This window comes from Mus caroli, chromosome 11 (assembly GCF_900094665.2).
Source record: "Mus caroli chromosome 11, CAROLI_EIJ_v1.1, whole genome shotgun sequence".
Taxonomy (NCBI): Eukaryota; Metazoa; Chordata; class Mammalia; order Rodentia; family Muridae; genus Mus; species Mus caroli.
This window is the reverse complement of record NC_034580.1, coordinates 84,164,496-84,180,683: the sequence shown is the minus strand read 5'-3', so window position 1 is coordinate 84,180,683 and position 16,188 is coordinate 84,164,496. Positions and strand designations below refer to the sequence as shown.

Genomic DNA, 16,188 nt, shown 5'->3' with positions numbered 1-16,188 from the left:
GGAACTCACTCTGTAGACCAGGCTGGCCTCGAACTCAGAAATCCGCCTGCCTCTGCCTCCCAAGTGCTGGGATTAAAGGCGTGCGCCACCACGCCCAGCCAGCAGGTACTTTTAATTACTGAGCTACCACTCCCCCAGACCCCCACATTATAGTATTTTAAGATTTATTATGTATACATCATTTGCCTGCATGTATGCCTGCAGGCCAGAAGAGGGCACCAGATCTCATTGTAGATGATTATGACATGTGGTTGTTGGGATTTGAACTTAGGACCTCTGGAAGAACAGCCAGTGCTCTTAACCACTAAGCCGTCTCTCCAACCCAACTTACTTTTTAAAGATTTATTTATTTATTTATTTATTTTATGTATATAAGTGTTCTATCTACATGTATACCTGCATGCCAGAAGAGGGCATCAGATCACATTATATATGGTTGTGAGCCATTATGTTGTTGCTGGGAATTGAACTCAGGACCTCTGGAAGAGCTACCGAGCCATGTCTCCAGTTCTTACAACATTATTATTATTATTATTATTTAAGGATTTCTTTAAAATTTATTTATGTGAGTACACCATTACTGTCCTCAGACACACCAGAAGGGGGCATCTGATCCCATTGCTGTGGTTGTGAGCCACTGTATGGTTTCTGGGAACTGAACTCGGGGCCTCAGGAAGAGCAGTCAGTGCTCCATTTTTCCAGCCCCAGCAACATTACTTCTTTTTTCTCTCTTCTTTCTTTCTTTCTTTCTTTCTTTCTTTCTTTCTTTCTTTCTTTCTTTTTTTTTTTGTTTGTTTGTTTGTTTTGAGACAGGGTTTCTCTGTGTAGCTCTGGCTGTCCTGGAACTCACTCTGTAGACCAGGCTGGCCTTGAATTTAGAAATCCGCCTGCCTCTGCCTCCCAAGTGCTGGGATTAAAGGGGTGCGCCACCACTGCCCGGCCACATGATTTCTTAAGATAGGGCGTCTCCCTAACCCTGGAACTATGTGGCAGCCAGTAAGCCCAACAGTTCCTGTCTCTGCCCCTTACAGTGCTGGGATTGTAGGCACATGCAACCAAGCCAGACTTTGTATGTGGGTTTGGGGGTTTGAACTCTGATACCCATGCTTGTGAGGCAAGCAGTCTTACCTGCTGAGCCATCTCACCAACCCCCATGTTTGGATATTTGTCTGTAGCGTCCCCATCCTCTGGTCATGAGATGCCAGTAGGATCACTCACTCAATGTGACAACAAGAAATGTCTTCAGACATTCTTTTGGGGACTAAATGGCTCCTGGGGCTCCTAGTTGGAGGGTTCTAAGCAGCAGAGTGACGCTTGATAGGTCCTTGATATTTTGTTGGCACACTTCAGTAGCTTGTATCTTACCTAGTGGAGATGTGGTAGCGGTAGCTGTAGCTGTAGACTTATCCCAACAAGTTCACAGCTTACTGTGTTCCCAGAAGGTAATCCCCACTCCTTGCCCCCTTTCTTTGTGTGTGTGTGTGTGTGTGTCTTTTTTTTTTTTAACTGTTTTTCCGTGTAGCCTTGGACATCCTGGAATTCACTCTATAGACCAGGGTGGCCTCAGACTTAGAGACCCACCTTCCTCTGCCTCCTAGGTACTGGGATTAAAGGCCCACACTGCTAGGCCTGGCTGTCTTACAAGTCCCTTGGAGCTGTTTGTTTCTCTTAGCACCTTTTGGAGTTTCCCAGCGTATAGAGTTCGCAGAGTACAAATGAGCTGATTGGTGGGTAGCCACAGGCACAGGAGTTGAGTCATGTTAGTTTTTCTACAGTATGTATGGTGGAAGACGCAAACGCCTCCACCCTGGAGGAGCAAATAGATTGCAGAGGCAGTGAGGGTGGGGAAATCTTTGATGCTGTCAGGAACCTAGAAGGCTACAGAGACAATCGAGCCTCCAGGACACACCCGCCGGATAGCTGTGTGATGTGTCAGGTGGATCTCTGCCCAGGATGCCCTGCTAGGCAGAATCAAATCAGGTCAACATGCCGCTGGACCTTAGAATTGGCAGAAAGAACATCTTCCAGCCACTGAGATGTCAGCCATTCCTGCTTGGATACTAGGGTTCTCTGGAGTGTTTCCCCTCAAAGTCACTGGGTTTCTTGCTCCTGTCCCTTTGCGCTTAGAAGGGAAGCCATCGTGGGGTAGTCTTTTGGAAAGACATAGCTAATTTGTATCCATCTGGTTTTCTTTAGATTCAGTGTTGTCCTGGGGACCTTACCTGTATAGTATGGTAAGTAGCCCGGGTCCTGCCCTCAGCAGTCTCCCTGGGAAACAGCCCTGCTGACTTCTCAGGTCTCCGGCGAGAGTGTATTACTTACTATTGCTGTGAGCTGACAGCAACTGAAGGGCAGAAGGATTTGTTTTGGCTTATAGTTTCAGAGGGTGTGGTCTGTAGCAACAGGGAAGGGAGGCTGCTTGCTTGTGTCTGGGTGGAGCAGGGAGCAGAGAGAGGAATGATGGCCCTCACTGGGCATTCCTTTCCCCTTTCTATTCAGTCTGAGACCCTGGTTGATGGTTGTCCATAGGCACATCCAGAGTCAGGCCTCTCTTGATGCCCCAGGGATTTCTTTTGAAAAATTGTGTGTTGTGTGTGGTGGTGGTGGTTGCTGCGAATCAAATCCTCACACATGCAAAGCAAGCACTGCCAGCTGAGCTTATGTCATGTGCTCCTTCCGTCTTGAGGCAGAATCTCAAGTCCTGTAGCTTCTCTACTCTATCAATTGAGCTACATCCCCAGCCCCCAAACCTGTGTAGACCAGGATGACCTAAAACTCACAGAGATCCACCTGCCTCTGTCTCCACTCCAGCCCAATACACAATCTTGAATTCTCTTGTTCTGATACAACCTTTTGGGTACCCCTCCCCCAAAGATGAAAGGTTGTGGTAAACCTTCATGGGCCTACTCACTTGATTCATTTAAGGGTGTGCTTCTCCCATCAATAAGCATGTGAGTTAGGGCTAGGGCTATAACATGGTGGTAGAACACTACCTCTAATGCACAAGGTCCTGGGTTCAATCCCAGCCCTTCTCTGAGACTTCTGACCACACTCTTCTTAGGTAAGCTCCCATCTTTCCATCTCTTGCTCTCTCTCCTCACCAGCTGCAGTGGTACCAGATCCTCACTCCCTAATCAAGTGGGCTTTTTGACCTCTGTTTATTTTCCAGTCTCTCCTTGATAATCAAGGCTTGGCCGAGGTGTCCAACATTGCAGAGCAAGTCCTCAATGCGGTAAACAAGGGCTTCTACAAGGAGGCTACTCAGCTGTGGGGGAAAGCAGAAATGATCATTGAAAAGGTAGGGGGCCGAACTGGGGCTGTGGGGACATGGCTTTTCCCCGGGGTGGGAGGGTAGGGTGGGTGAATGGGACCCATGGTTGATGTTGTGAGGATTGGGCCTGTCCTGACTCTCCCACAGATTTAGAACTGCTTATATGCTGAATGGATAAACCTATAAGGTCTCAGCAATGACATAGTGGCCCTTAGTAGGGTCACCAAGCCCCCGAGGCTTGCAGGACCTACTTGTTCCTGATTGAATGTTTGGATTCTGCAAGAAAGACTAGTGGTCCAGCATAGTAGTGCATGAGTGTAATCTCCCAGCACTTAGGAGGTAGAGTCGGGAGGACCAGAAGTTCAAGGGACACTTTAGCTACATGGTAAGCTTAAGGTCAGCTTAGGCTACATGAGACTCTGATTCAAAAACAGAACAACAACAAAAATCCAACAGACAGATAAATATGGCTCGGCGGCTTAGCACGGTAACATACATCCGTAACCTAGCCCTTAAAAGAAGCTGCAGGGGCTGGAGAGATGGCTCAGTGGGTAAGAGCACCCGACTGCTCTTCCAAAGGTCCTGAGTTCAAATCCCAGTAACCACATGGTGGCTCACAACCATCCGTAATGAGATCTGACGTCCTCTTCTTGGGCATCTGAAGACAGCTACAGTGTACTTAACTTAGATATAGTGATAAATAAATCTTTAAAAAAAGAAGAAGCTGCTAGATAGCATGTTTGCGGCCTACCCGCCCAAGAGATAACTTCTCAAGACACCAGAGATAAGAGACTGCCTTGTTCGAGGGGATGTGTATTTTAAAGACAATATATTTTCTCACTTGGATCCTTGTGAAATAAGCTTCTTCCTTGAAATGGAAGGAGGGATTAGGATGGACAGAGCACCCTCCATCACTCCAGGGTCACTGTACAGGCTCTTGGGTTCCAGTGGTGCCAGGGTTCCCGTGAGCTGTGTGCTGCAGGCGCAGGGGAGACCACAGCTGTTGTCTAAGCCTTCAGAGAGGCTCTTCCCTAGTGCAGTAAATTTATAAGCTCAAAGTCGTCCTTGGAAAGCCAAGCACTTTTCTGTTCTGCAACTTTCAGTAGATGGGGGAAAGTACCCATCCAAATGCATTCTTGATTTCAGAACACTGACGGGGTAAACTTCTATAACATCTTAACTAAAAGCAGCCCGGAGAAAGCTATGGAATCAAGCCTCGAGTTCCTCCGGAGCCCCTTAGGTGAGTGGGCCTCGCTGCTGTTGCTCCCTAGCCCAGCCTCTGTGCAGGAGGGCCTGGCCTGTCACCAGCATGCCATTTATGTAATAGGATAGTCTCATCTTCTCAGTGTAGCTTGCGGTGGCTTTTAAGTATATTCACAGAGTTGCAGAGTCACCACCACCATCCAGTTTTAGAATATTCCCGGCACCCTGAAAAGATCCCACACATCTGCTTGCATCTATTGCTCCATCCCACTCCCAGCCTGAGGCAGTCACTACGCCTCTTTCTGTTTCTCCCTTGGCTTTTCTTAACATTCTATCTATAAATGGAAACCTACAGTAGCTTTTGCCTTTTTTTGCTTTTTTTTTTTTTTGGTTTGGTTTTTCATGACAGGTTTTCTCCATGTAGCCCTGGCTGTCTTGGAACTGGCTCTGTAGATCAGGCTGGCCTCAAACTCACAGAAATCCACCTACCTCTGCTCTAGGATTAAAGGTGTGATCTATGACCACTACCTGGCCCTTCATCTGTTTTTTTTTGTTGTTGTTGCTTAGCATACTTAAACACTTGGTCTCAGCCAAAGGGGCCAGGAAGCAGTGGAAAATCACTGATGCCTTTTGGTGAGAGAAGCCTTGGAATGATACCCAGGACCTAGTGCACACTGAGCACCTGCTCGGCCATGGAGCTGCATGAAGCAGTTTCTGTTCACTGATGTGCAGTGTCAGGTTCCTGCAGGGCTGATGGTAGTGGTCTCTCAGCTGACTCAGCTTGGCTTTGATTGTAAAATGCCTGAAACCCTCCCCCAATAAGTAAAAAACACAAGACCTGCTAAACCTGCCTCTGGCTTCCTCTTTTCAGCTGACCATGTTCTGGGTCATCCCAGTGGCCCTAAAGTTCACAGAATGCAGTTATCAATACTAACAGATCTCCTTTCAACCCGCTTCTGGCTTCCTCCCTACTCTACATGGATCAACATGATACTTCCTCCTTTTCCAGGAAAAAGCCTCTCTCCACTGTGCTGTCTCCCCCAGCAGCTTGGGGGACATCTCTGTGGGGTTCTGATCTAGCCCTTTGATTCACTGTATACCAGTTTGCTTTTAGTTCGGCTCTGTCAGCGCCACGTGAGACACCTGCAAGGAGACACCTTAAGTCAACTCATGAACGGCCCCATCAAAAAGAAGCTCAAAATTATCCCTGAGGATATCTCCTGGGGAGGTATGAAAGCACGCTAATCAAGTGCCGTTTGTAGGGGGCTGGGGGGAGATGTGTGCAGATTCGGAGCCCTTAATCCGCAGGCTGGGTTTTCTCGGTGATGTTGGACTGTTATAAGTAAAATGATCTTAACCACCTGCAGCAGATGTAGAATCGGCGGCAACGTGGCAAAGGGGATTCAGGATAAGGAGCTGGCAGAGAAGTTGGTGGGGGGAGACGTGGCGTGTGATTGGTTGTGACTGGTTGAAGGATTGGTTGCATAAGGACTATTACACCCTTTACCTTTGTAACACATTGACAAAATAAGAGTAGGGCATGGTAGAGCTGGGCGTGGTGGCGCATGCCTTTAATCCCAGCACTTGGGAGGCAGATTTCTGAGTTTGAGGCCAGCCTGGTCTACAGAGTGAGTTCCAGGACAGCCAGGGCTACACAGAGAAATCCTGCCTTGAAAACAACAACAACAAAAAAAAAAACCCAAAAAAATAAAAAATAAAGGGCTGGGGAGAGGCCCAATGGGGCCCAGTGATTAAGGGTGCTTGCCATCAGGCCTGATGAGATAAGCTCAGTTTCGGGGACTCACATGCTGGAAGGAGGGAACCGACTCCCTGAAGTTATCCATCTTCTGTCCCCTACGCATGCGCCACAGCTTGCACCACGGCGTGCATCTGTCCCCTGCCCACCTGTAAATAAAGGTCCTTTGCAGGACATCAGACAGTCCATGTGCATGGGCCAGTTTTGGCCAGTTCCCGTGCTGGCCTTTCAGACATGCTGGTGCTAGATAGGGTTCTGCTCTGAAGGTCACCGTGTGGAAATACTTGAGTCTTTGGAGGCCAAATCCAGCTAGAAACCTTGGATAAGTTCCTACTTAGTCCCATGGGGACTTTTGAACAAGCAGGGTAGCATTTGTTTGGTTTACATCCAAGATACCCCAGGACTGCCGGGTCAAGGAGTCCCTTTCTCCCGTGTAGCTGCAAAGGGCTTTGTTTTGACCTCTATTTTGACTTCGTTAGTGGGTCATGGGTTACTCTATCACAATCTGCATTGTAGTGGGTTGGCCTGATGCTGCTTATATTCTAATGCTAGTACTGGTGCCTCAAGACCCTGTTGTCCCAGAGAGAAGAGAGTCTGCATGTAGACCTAGGTGACCTAATGCTATGTGACCTTGCCCCAAGTTATTTCTGATTGGTAAATAAAGCCAATAAATAGCCGGGCGGAAGAGATGTAGGTGGGATTTAAGGTTCCAGGGCCTGGGGATTTGAAGGAGACCACAAGAGGTAAAAGAAGTGGAGGAGAAGCCACCATGGGTTAAATGAGTCATGAAAATGTGGCCCTGAGGTAGAGCAGCCCTGATGAAACATAGTAACAAATAACTTGGGGTTATTGATAGGAAAGTAGATTCTAATAACATAGAGGGTAGATATTTGACCAGCTCTTGTGCTAATTGAGGCTTATTATAAATATAAAGGTTGTATGTGTTTTGTTTTGTTTTTCCAGACAGGGTTTCTCTGTGTAGCCCTGGCTGTCCAGGAACTCACTCTGTAGACCAGGCTGGCCTCAAACTCAAAAACCCGCCTGCCTCTGCCTCTCAAGTGCTAGGATCAAAGGTGTGCGCCACTACTGCCCAGCTGTGTGCGTCTTTTATCCAGGAACTAAATGGTCACAGATGGGATAGAAAATCCTAATCCCACATTAGGATTTAAAATGTCTACAATATATTTGTTTTGTTTTGTTTTTTGTTTTTTGAGACAGGGTTTCTCTGTGTAGCCCTGGCTGTCCTGGAAGTCACTCTGTAGACCAGGCTGGCCTCGAACTCAGAAATCCGCCTGCCTTTGCCTCCCGAGTGCTGGGATTAAAGGTGTGTGCCACCACGCCCGGCATCTACAATATTTTAAACATATCCCTGACTAGCATACAAATCAATGAGACTCAAACTATGGTTATTTTTACTTGGCTTTGACAATTACTGGGGGGTAACCCATAATATACTCTTCCAACTGGTGGCCTGGTCACCTCCCCAATGGTGTGTCCCAGATACTTGCTGGGTATTTTGTTTTGTTTTCTGGCCTTGGTACCACTTAGCACTCTGGTGCAAAGCACAGTTTATTCCCGAGTGGAGCAGCTGAAAACTCTCTGGGCCTCTGCCTCTCTGTTTCCTTCTGCAGATTTTAGTTCCTCGTTGCACATGGCACGTGCCATCAGCACACGCTCCCAAGCAAAGGGACAGTGTGCACTATTTTTTTTTTTTTTTTTTTTTTTTTGGTTTTTCGAGACAGGGTTTCTCTGTGTAGCCCTGGCTGTCCTGGAAGTCACTCTGTAGACCAGGCTGGCCTCGAACTCAGAAATCCGCCTGCCTCTGCCTCCGGAGTGCTGGGATTAAAGGCGTGCGCCACCACCGCCCGGCTAGTGTGCACTATTTTTATTTCCTTCTTTCTGGCCAGTTGGTCCCTCTGTGGAGCACCTGTCACTCAGCATTGCTTCCTAGGTGTAGAGGTGAGTTTAGCTACACCGGTTTGGCTCCTGGCTGGTCGAATGTGCGTACCTGCCCAGGAGCTATCTGGATTCTCAAATGAAAGACTCATGCATGATCACCAGCCAGTCAATATTAATGTGTCTTGACTTGCTCAAAGGCTAGGCAGTTCTACTCCTCTGACCAGCTAGCATAGATTTCCCTCTAATATTCCTGGCTCCTAAACCTTCCCCTGCTACCCCAGGCCCAATTTAGGAAGTGGCCAGTAGCTGTTGGTTCTTTATTGATTGATCAAAAACCAACTGGGGAACAAGAACCTTCAGGGTTTGGACATACAGATTCCAGAATTTGGAGGCTGAATCAGTTCAAAGCCATAGAACTAACACACACACACATATACACCCCCAACACATAGGGACTTTTAGGAACCGTAGTTTAGAATGCTTGGGCTGAAAGAGACTTCTTAATTCCAACGTGCTACCTCTTTCTCCTTCACCTTCCGTAGCCCAGGCATCTTACGTCTTCCTAAGCATGGAAGGGGACTTCATGAAGCCTGCCATCGACGTTGTGGATAAGTTGCTGGCAGCTGGGGTCAATGTGACCGTGTACAACGGACAGCTGGATCTCATTGTGGACACCATAGGTAGGAATCAAACTCTGGGGGACACACGGAAGCAATCATGGGACAAGCCAAAAGGAAATGGCCCAGGATGCATAGGCCTTGGGATTGGTGAAATTCGTGCCTGGAGGAATACCATTTCCTGTCACATGCATCCACTCCTGACTTGGACTCTTGAGCTGTGATGCATGAGAGAACTCTGGGTCTTTCCAATTCTCGGGTACCTGGGTATGTTAAAGAAAAGAATAAATAGCTACCCCATCTCCTGCTCTTGGGCAGATATACTACTTCATTGTGGGAACGTTTATTTTTGTGGTGTTCCAGAAGGTGTTAACACACTAGCTTCTACAGCTCGGTTTCCAAGGCCCCAAGGAGAATTGGGCCTGAGGAGCTCTGTAGGCTCTCAGGCAGTATCCCCTGCCTGTGATTATAGCTACTGAAGCTGAGACAGTATGATTACAATCACAAAGCGACAGAGTGAGTTCAAGGCCAGCCAGGGACACTTAAAGGGAGGGCGGCTAAGACATTTAAAAGCTGTGTATATCCAGTCTCACAGCTGTGGGATTTCTCATTTAACCCACGTATTGGTGGGAATCTTTTAGGAAGGGTGTGGGTGCCCAGGCCCCACCAAGAACTGCTTGTGGCAAGATCCCAGTGAACGTGGTGTACACTGCACACTACAGTTGGGAAGCACTTTTTTTTTTTTTTTAATTTTTAAAAGGTTTATTATTATACATAAATTCACTGTAGCTGACTTCAGACGCACCAGAAGAGGGTGTCAGATCTCATTATGGGTGGTTTTGAACCACCATGCGGTTGCTGGGATCTGAACTCAGGACCTTCAGAAGAGCAGTCAGTGCTCTTACCCGCTGAGCTATCTCATCAGCCCGGGGAAGCACTGTTTTAAAAACTAGATTTTTCTTCCCCCTCTGTCCGCCACCAAGCCCTTAATACTGATCCTGGTCCTTGGGCCTGCTCATTATTAGGTCAGGAGTCCTGGGTTCAGAAGCTCAAGTGGCCACAACTGTCCAAATTCAATCAGCTAAAATGGAAGGCCCTGTACACCGATCCCAAGTCTTCAGAGACAGCTGCGTTCGTCAAGTCCTATGAGAACCTAGCCTTCTACTGGATCCTAAAGGCGGGTCACATGGTGAGTGATCTGCCCACTATTGTAGATTTAAGCATGATGCTGTGTGGGAAGCCACAGTGCCACGTACATGTCCACTGCCTGGATTGGCTTTCATAGAAGAGCTTCAAGCCTGGGAGTATTTAGACTCTGACTCTCTGTCTGTCTGTCTGTCTGTCTGTCTGTTTTGCATTCTTCCATACATGTGGAGGTGGCCTGGGGTTGATGAGGGTGTGTGTGGTCTTCCTCCATCACTTCGCCACCTCATCTGGTTTTTTGTAGACAGGGTTTCACCACCTAGCCTTGGCCAGCCTGGAACATATATGTCAGGCATAACCTAACATAGATCACAAAGATCCCTCTGCCTGCCTCTGCTGGGATTAAGGGCACATGTTGCCATACCTGGCTTGATTTTTACTTATTTTAAAGATTTGTTTGTTAGTTGTGTATCGGTTTTTGCCTGTATATCTGTATGTATGTCTGTGTGAGGATGTCGGATCCCCTGAAACTGAAGTTATACGCAATTGTGAGCTGCCATGCGGTGCTGGGAATCGAACTGGGTCCTCTGAAATTGCAGCTAATGCTCTTAACCACTGCACCATCTCCATCAACCTTAATTGTTTTTGAAACAGGGTCTCACTGAATTTGGAGCTCACCAGTTGAGCTAGGCTGGCGGCCAGTGAGCTGGGATCTGCCTGTCTCTGTTTGCCCAGTGCTGAGATTACAGGCGTGTACTGCCGTGACTGGCTTTTTACACGTGCTAGGGATCTAAACTCAGGCTCTCCAGCTTTCTCACCACCCCCTAGCCCAGCAGTTCTCAACATGAGAGTCGAGACCCTTTTTGGGGGCGAATAACAGATATTCTGCTTATCAGATATTTATATTACAATTCATAACAGCAGCAACATTACAGAAGTAGCAATAAAATAATTCTATGGTTGGGGATCACCCCAACAGAGGAACTGTATTAAACGGTCACAGCATTAGTAAGGTTGAGAACCACTGACCAAGTCTACGTTTGGAATTTTTTAACTAGATTCTACTACAGGATTGAGCATTGCTGATCCAAAAGTCCAAAATCCAAAACTTTTTTAACATTCCCGTGACTGCAAGGAGAAAATTTCTTGCTAGATCTCTTGTCTTCTGACATAGTCTGGACACGGTGTGCTTAAAAACATTGAGTAAAATTACCTTTGTCCCATGAGGGTGAGTGACAGTCTTCTTGGGTCCAGCTTCTGACACTCTGGGGTCACGTGCTTCCTTTAAGGGTTTCTCAGCCTGTGTTAGTGCTCCTTTGAGACTTAACATAAAGTCATCTTAAAGTTAAATCCTCCCTCGGCCAGATGCGCTGGACTCTCCCTTCTTTGTTTTCAATGAATTTGCCCTGGAAGGAGAAGCAAGAATTACCTTCCTTGCCTGTGTAAAGGTTAAAACAAGAGAGGAGGGCAATGTTACCCGGTCATAATCCCAGCCCTCAGGAGACAGCCGGGAGGATCAGGAATTCAAGTCTGGCCTTGGCTACATAGTAAACTCCAAGCCAGCCTGGGCTACAGTAAGACCCCGGCTCAAAACAAAACAGAAATGCTGGCTGCTTTGTGAAGTCTAGACAACAGCATGGCACGAGGTGGGAGAGTGTATCCAAGCAGTGGTGGCCCAGGGACATGTTTGGAAGAAGCTTCAAGCACAAAGAGGGACCTCTTCCTTGCATTCCAGGGTGGGAATGTACGATGTTCTTCTAAGGTGTTGTTGGTTGCATAGCTTTCTTTGAGTTGAGAGAGATTACTGCCTTAACCCCAAGTTGCCCCAACTCCCACAACAGACTCCCATATAATGAAGGATTTGGGAACAGAAAAAGGCTGAAGGGTCCCAAACCCTCATTAACCAAACACCTGCATGGCTCCTAAGCACTAACCATAAATACTACTGTTTAGGTACCTGAAGCATAGAGTGGGTACATGGGGGCTGATCCCATGAAACCGCAGGTCTCAACAGAACCCAAGTATATAGAAATAGAAGATAGGATTAGAAATCAAACACATTTACTAATAGTGAGTAATAAATTTATTTAAAGGCAATTTTTTGGTATACAAGTAATTTTACTCTTTATTAGAGACTAAAGTAAATTTTTATATTTTCTGTGCAGTGGTGTTTTGCTTGCATGTAGGTCTGTTTGAGGCTGTCAGACCTGGGACTGGAGTAAGAGCTGTGAACAGCCACATGGCTGCTGGTACTTGAACTCAGGACCTCTGGAAGAGCAGCCAGGTGCTCTTAACCGCTGAGCCACCTCTGTGGCCCTGCTACTTTGACTTTAAAGTATTTTTTTTTCTTCCATTTACTTTTGCAGAGGTCAGGGCTGTGATGACCATGTGGGAGGTGAAAAGATAAACTCAGAGCAGGTCACTCACTTCTCTCCTTCAGCCTTGTGGGTCCAGAGGATGGGACTTGGCTGGACAGGCTTGACAGCAGCTGCCTATCGCTGCTGAGAATGCTACTTCTCAGGAATGAGAAATGGAAAGTAGCTGGAGAGATGGCTCAGCCCTTAAAGGCTAGGCTCACAACCAAAAATATAAGCAAAATGGAAAGTAGTTCAAGGAATTAGCGTCATTTAAAAAATGATTGGAAATTACCTCCTACATTCCTTGACTTTTGTTTTTGTTTAGTTATTTGTTGTTTTGTTTTGAGACAGTGTCTCACTATGTAGCCCTGGCTAGCCCGAAACCCATGATGTAGACTAGGCTCTCCTCAGACTCGGAGATCTTTCTGCCTCTGCTGCCTGATTCCTGGGATTAAAATTGTGAGCCACTACATCCAGCCAGTTTTTAATGTATGTTCATGTGTGCACCTACACATGTGTAGGTGCACATATTGAGGAGAGTACATGTGTATGTATACACAGAGGGGTGTGTAGAGGCCAGAGGATAACCTGTAACATTATCCTCAGGAATGCTGTCAGCCTCTTTTGAGACACAAGCTCTTCTTGGCCCTAGAACTTATCAGTTAAGCAAGGCTGGCTGGCTAATGAGCCTCGGGGATCCTCTTCTTGGCCCCCAAGTGCTAGGATCCAAAACACAAGCTCCCACACCACCAGCATATTCTCTCTCTCTCTCTCTCTCTCTCTCTCTCTCTCTCTCTCTCTCTCTCTCTCGTTCTCTTTCTCTCTCTCTTTCTTTCTTTCTTTCTTTTTTTTCCAAGATAGGTTTTCCTGTGTAGCTCTGTCTTAACCTTATTCTGTAGAGCAGGCTGGCCTCAAACTCAACAGAGTTCCACCTGCCTCTGCCTCCCGAGTCCTGGGCTCACAAGTGTGCATCACCTGGCGCACCTGGCCTTTTTATGACAGTTCTGGGTGGGGCATCTCCCCAGCACTCTATGGCACTTTCTCACTAAACTCAAAGTCAACAACTCAAATAGATTGGTTTGTTTGTTTGTTTGAGACAATCTGGTTTAGCCCAGGCTAGTCAGAAATGTCCCATGTAGTGAGGATGATGTTGACCTAGATCTCATGCCTTTGCCTCCCGAGTGCTGGGATTACAGGCATCACTGCCACATCCTGCTTGAGGGTCCTCAGCTACAGAGTGAATTGGAGGCCAGCCTCAGATAGGAGACTCTCAGAAAAGGGGGAGGATCACCTGTCCTTTGAAGAACAGACACATGAAGCAGTGGAGGCCAGGATTAAGGTGGTTTTTGTTATATGGATCTGTGAGTGGGGTGCCTTCACCTCTCTCTAGCCCCTCCCCCAATTTTTAAAAACATATTGACTTTGTTGTTTTTGTTTGTTTTGTTTTGAGGGAGGGTCTAATAATTTAACTTAAGCTGGCTTCTGACTTTCTATATAGCCAAGGCTGGTCTTGAATTCATGATCCTTCTACCTCTGTTCTTGAGTGCTGGACTAACAGGCATGTGCAGTCCCACCCTGTTTCAGGTGGTACCGGGGATGGGACGCAGGACTTATGTGTGCCAGGCAGTGGCTTTACCAGCCTGAGCTACGTCCTCAGCTCTTCTTTCTGCACCGTCGTCTTTCTTAAATAGGCTGGGTCCCAATACCTGGGCTCTGCGCAGAGAAATCAACAGATTGTCCCCAAGTAGAATAGAAGACTTCTCAAAGTGCCAACTTCTTCAGGCCCCAACACACTGGAAACCCAGAACTTTGGTCCAGCGTGGAGGAGGTCTTTTCTTTACAGTCAGCTATCGCCAGTCTTTCTAAATCTTGCCCTGGAAGGATCGTGTCCGTCACCCTTGACCTTGACCCAGTCCTTACATCAGGAGCACTAATTCAGAACTTCTTGCTTCCAGGTTCCTTCTGACCAAGGGGAGATGGCCCTGAAGATGATGAAGCTGGTGACCAAGCAGGAGTAGCTGAGCTGGCTGGCCCTGGAGGTGCTAGAGCAGCAGAGCCCAGGATGCAGGTGCTAATGTCTATCCCTGGTGCTCTTCTCCCGGGCTCTACCATGGGATATGACTCTGGGAGCACCTGCTCTCTCCTGTACCGAAAGACTGTGGGCTTCTGTGTCTACTTAGAAATCAGTTCTGCTTCCTAAAGAGTATTTAAAACCAGACTCATTTAATCAAAGTGAAGGATTGCGATCGATTGGTCTCTTACTACAAAAACAGTTGATAGCACGTGTAAATCCCAGCACTTGAGAGGTAGAAGAAGCAAGAGGATGCGAGGTTCAAACGCATCCACAACTACATCGAAAGTTCAAAAGCAGCCTACACCAAACGAGAGTCCCTGTCCCCCCCTTCCCCCCCCAAAAAAAAGCAAAAGCAAACTACATGATTTATAGACAAAAACAGTGGGAGAGACAAAGAAAATGCTTAAACAGCCACTGAGCTGCCAACTAGGTGTCTCTGACTACGGGTCTTTTATTTGCTACATATATATTTTTACAAAAATGAAATCCATATTGTACGCTATTTTGCTGTCTGCTTCGTTCCCATATCAACATGACCTGCACTTCTTTTCCCATCAATAAATGTGTTGTGATATTTTTAATGACCGCTGAAAATTCTGTTTTGTGATCGTCCCAACGTTTAGTTACCAAATTCCCAATTGGTTCCGAGTGTTTCTGGTTCTCCCTACTATAGACAGCCCTCTGATGAGCCATCCAACTAGTTAATAGTGTATGCACACTCCGTTTCCTTCAGGTAAACTCGTGGAAGGATGACTGTTTAGTCAAAAGATTTCCACATTTCCTTATCATTAAGATCATAAGCTCCTCTGGGCTTAATGTTCAAACCATGGCTTGAGGTGTGAATAAGTGATCGGGTAGCTTCCAGCACACCCTCAGACAGCAAACCCCAGCTCTGCATGCGGAAGGGGAAGGTTTCTTCACAGATTACAGCAGCATTATCTAAGCTCGCTGGATGAGACTCATCTCCCCTGGGGCCACTCTTCTGTCTCTTGTGCCCCTTTGTTCATTAGAAGCCTGTGCTATGTTTGCCTTGCATTTGTTGTTAAGGAAAGAGGCAGCTCCTGAGAATCCCACACTTAGTTAGGCCTTTGCTATGTCTTATTCTTTCCCCAAGGGCCTATCCTATGCTTAAAAATATGCTTTGTTTTGTTTTGTTTTAAGGAAAAAAAAATCTCTTTAGGCTGGAGAGAGGGCTCAGCAGTTAAAAACATGTATTACTCTTCTAGAAGGACCAGAGTTCAATTCCCAGCATCTTTAGTAGGACTGTTGACAACTACCTGTAACATCTGCTCCAGGGCAGGGGATCCACCATCCCTGGTCTCTAGGTGCCCACACACATGTGGCCATATACATATACATGTGATTAAAAATTAGATAAGATGTTAGAATAAAATTAAGAATAAAATAAGGTGTTGGAGCACTCCTTTAATCCTTGGGAGGCAGAGGCAGGCAAGTTCCAGAACAGCCAGGGCTACACAGAGAAACCATATCTCAAAATCCCTACCCCTCTTACCCTTTCTACCCTCTACCTTTTCTTTTCTTTTCTTTTCTTTCCTTTTTTCTTTTCTTTTACCTTTTTTTTTTTAGATTTATTTATTATTATACATAAGTACACTGTAGCTGTCTTCAGATGCTCTAGAAGAGGGCATCAGGTCTCATTATGGATGGTTGTGAGCCACCATGTGGTTGCTGGGATTTGAACTCAGGACCTTTATAGAAGAGCAGTCAGTGCTCTTATCTACCGAGCCATCTCACCAGCCCTTCTTTTTCTCTCTTCTTTTCTTTTCTTTTCTTTTCTTTTCTTTTCTTTTCTTTTCTTTCCTTTTCTTTTTTCTTCCTTCCTTCCTTCCTTCCTTCCTTCCTTCCTT

At 46.6% G+C, this 16,188-nt stretch overlaps 1 protein-coding gene across 1 annotated transcript in view; it reads left to right on the top strand.

Moving 5' to 3' along the window:
• Nucleotides 1-14,901, top strand: part of Scpep1 (serine carboxypeptidase 1) — a 30,975-nt gene extending 16,074 nt beyond the window's left edge. Inside the window, exons 6-12 of the mRNA XM_029483552.1 lie at nt 2,197-2,234; nt 3,170-3,298; nt 4,418-4,511; nt 5,589-5,702; nt 8,672-8,809; nt 9,772-9,935; nt 14,202-14,901. Coding sequence (XP_029339412.1) covers nt 2,197-2,234; nt 3,170-3,298; nt 4,418-4,511; nt 5,589-5,702; nt 8,672-8,809; nt 9,772-9,935; nt 14,202-14,264 — 740 coding nt within the window. The 3' untranslated portion in view covers nt 14,265-14,901. The remainder of the gene's footprint in view (nt 1-2,196; nt 2,235-3,169; nt 3,299-4,417; nt 4,512-5,588; nt 5,703-8,671; nt 8,810-9,771; nt 9,936-14,201) is intronic.
• Nucleotides 14,902-16,188: the final 1,287 nt, after the last annotated feature.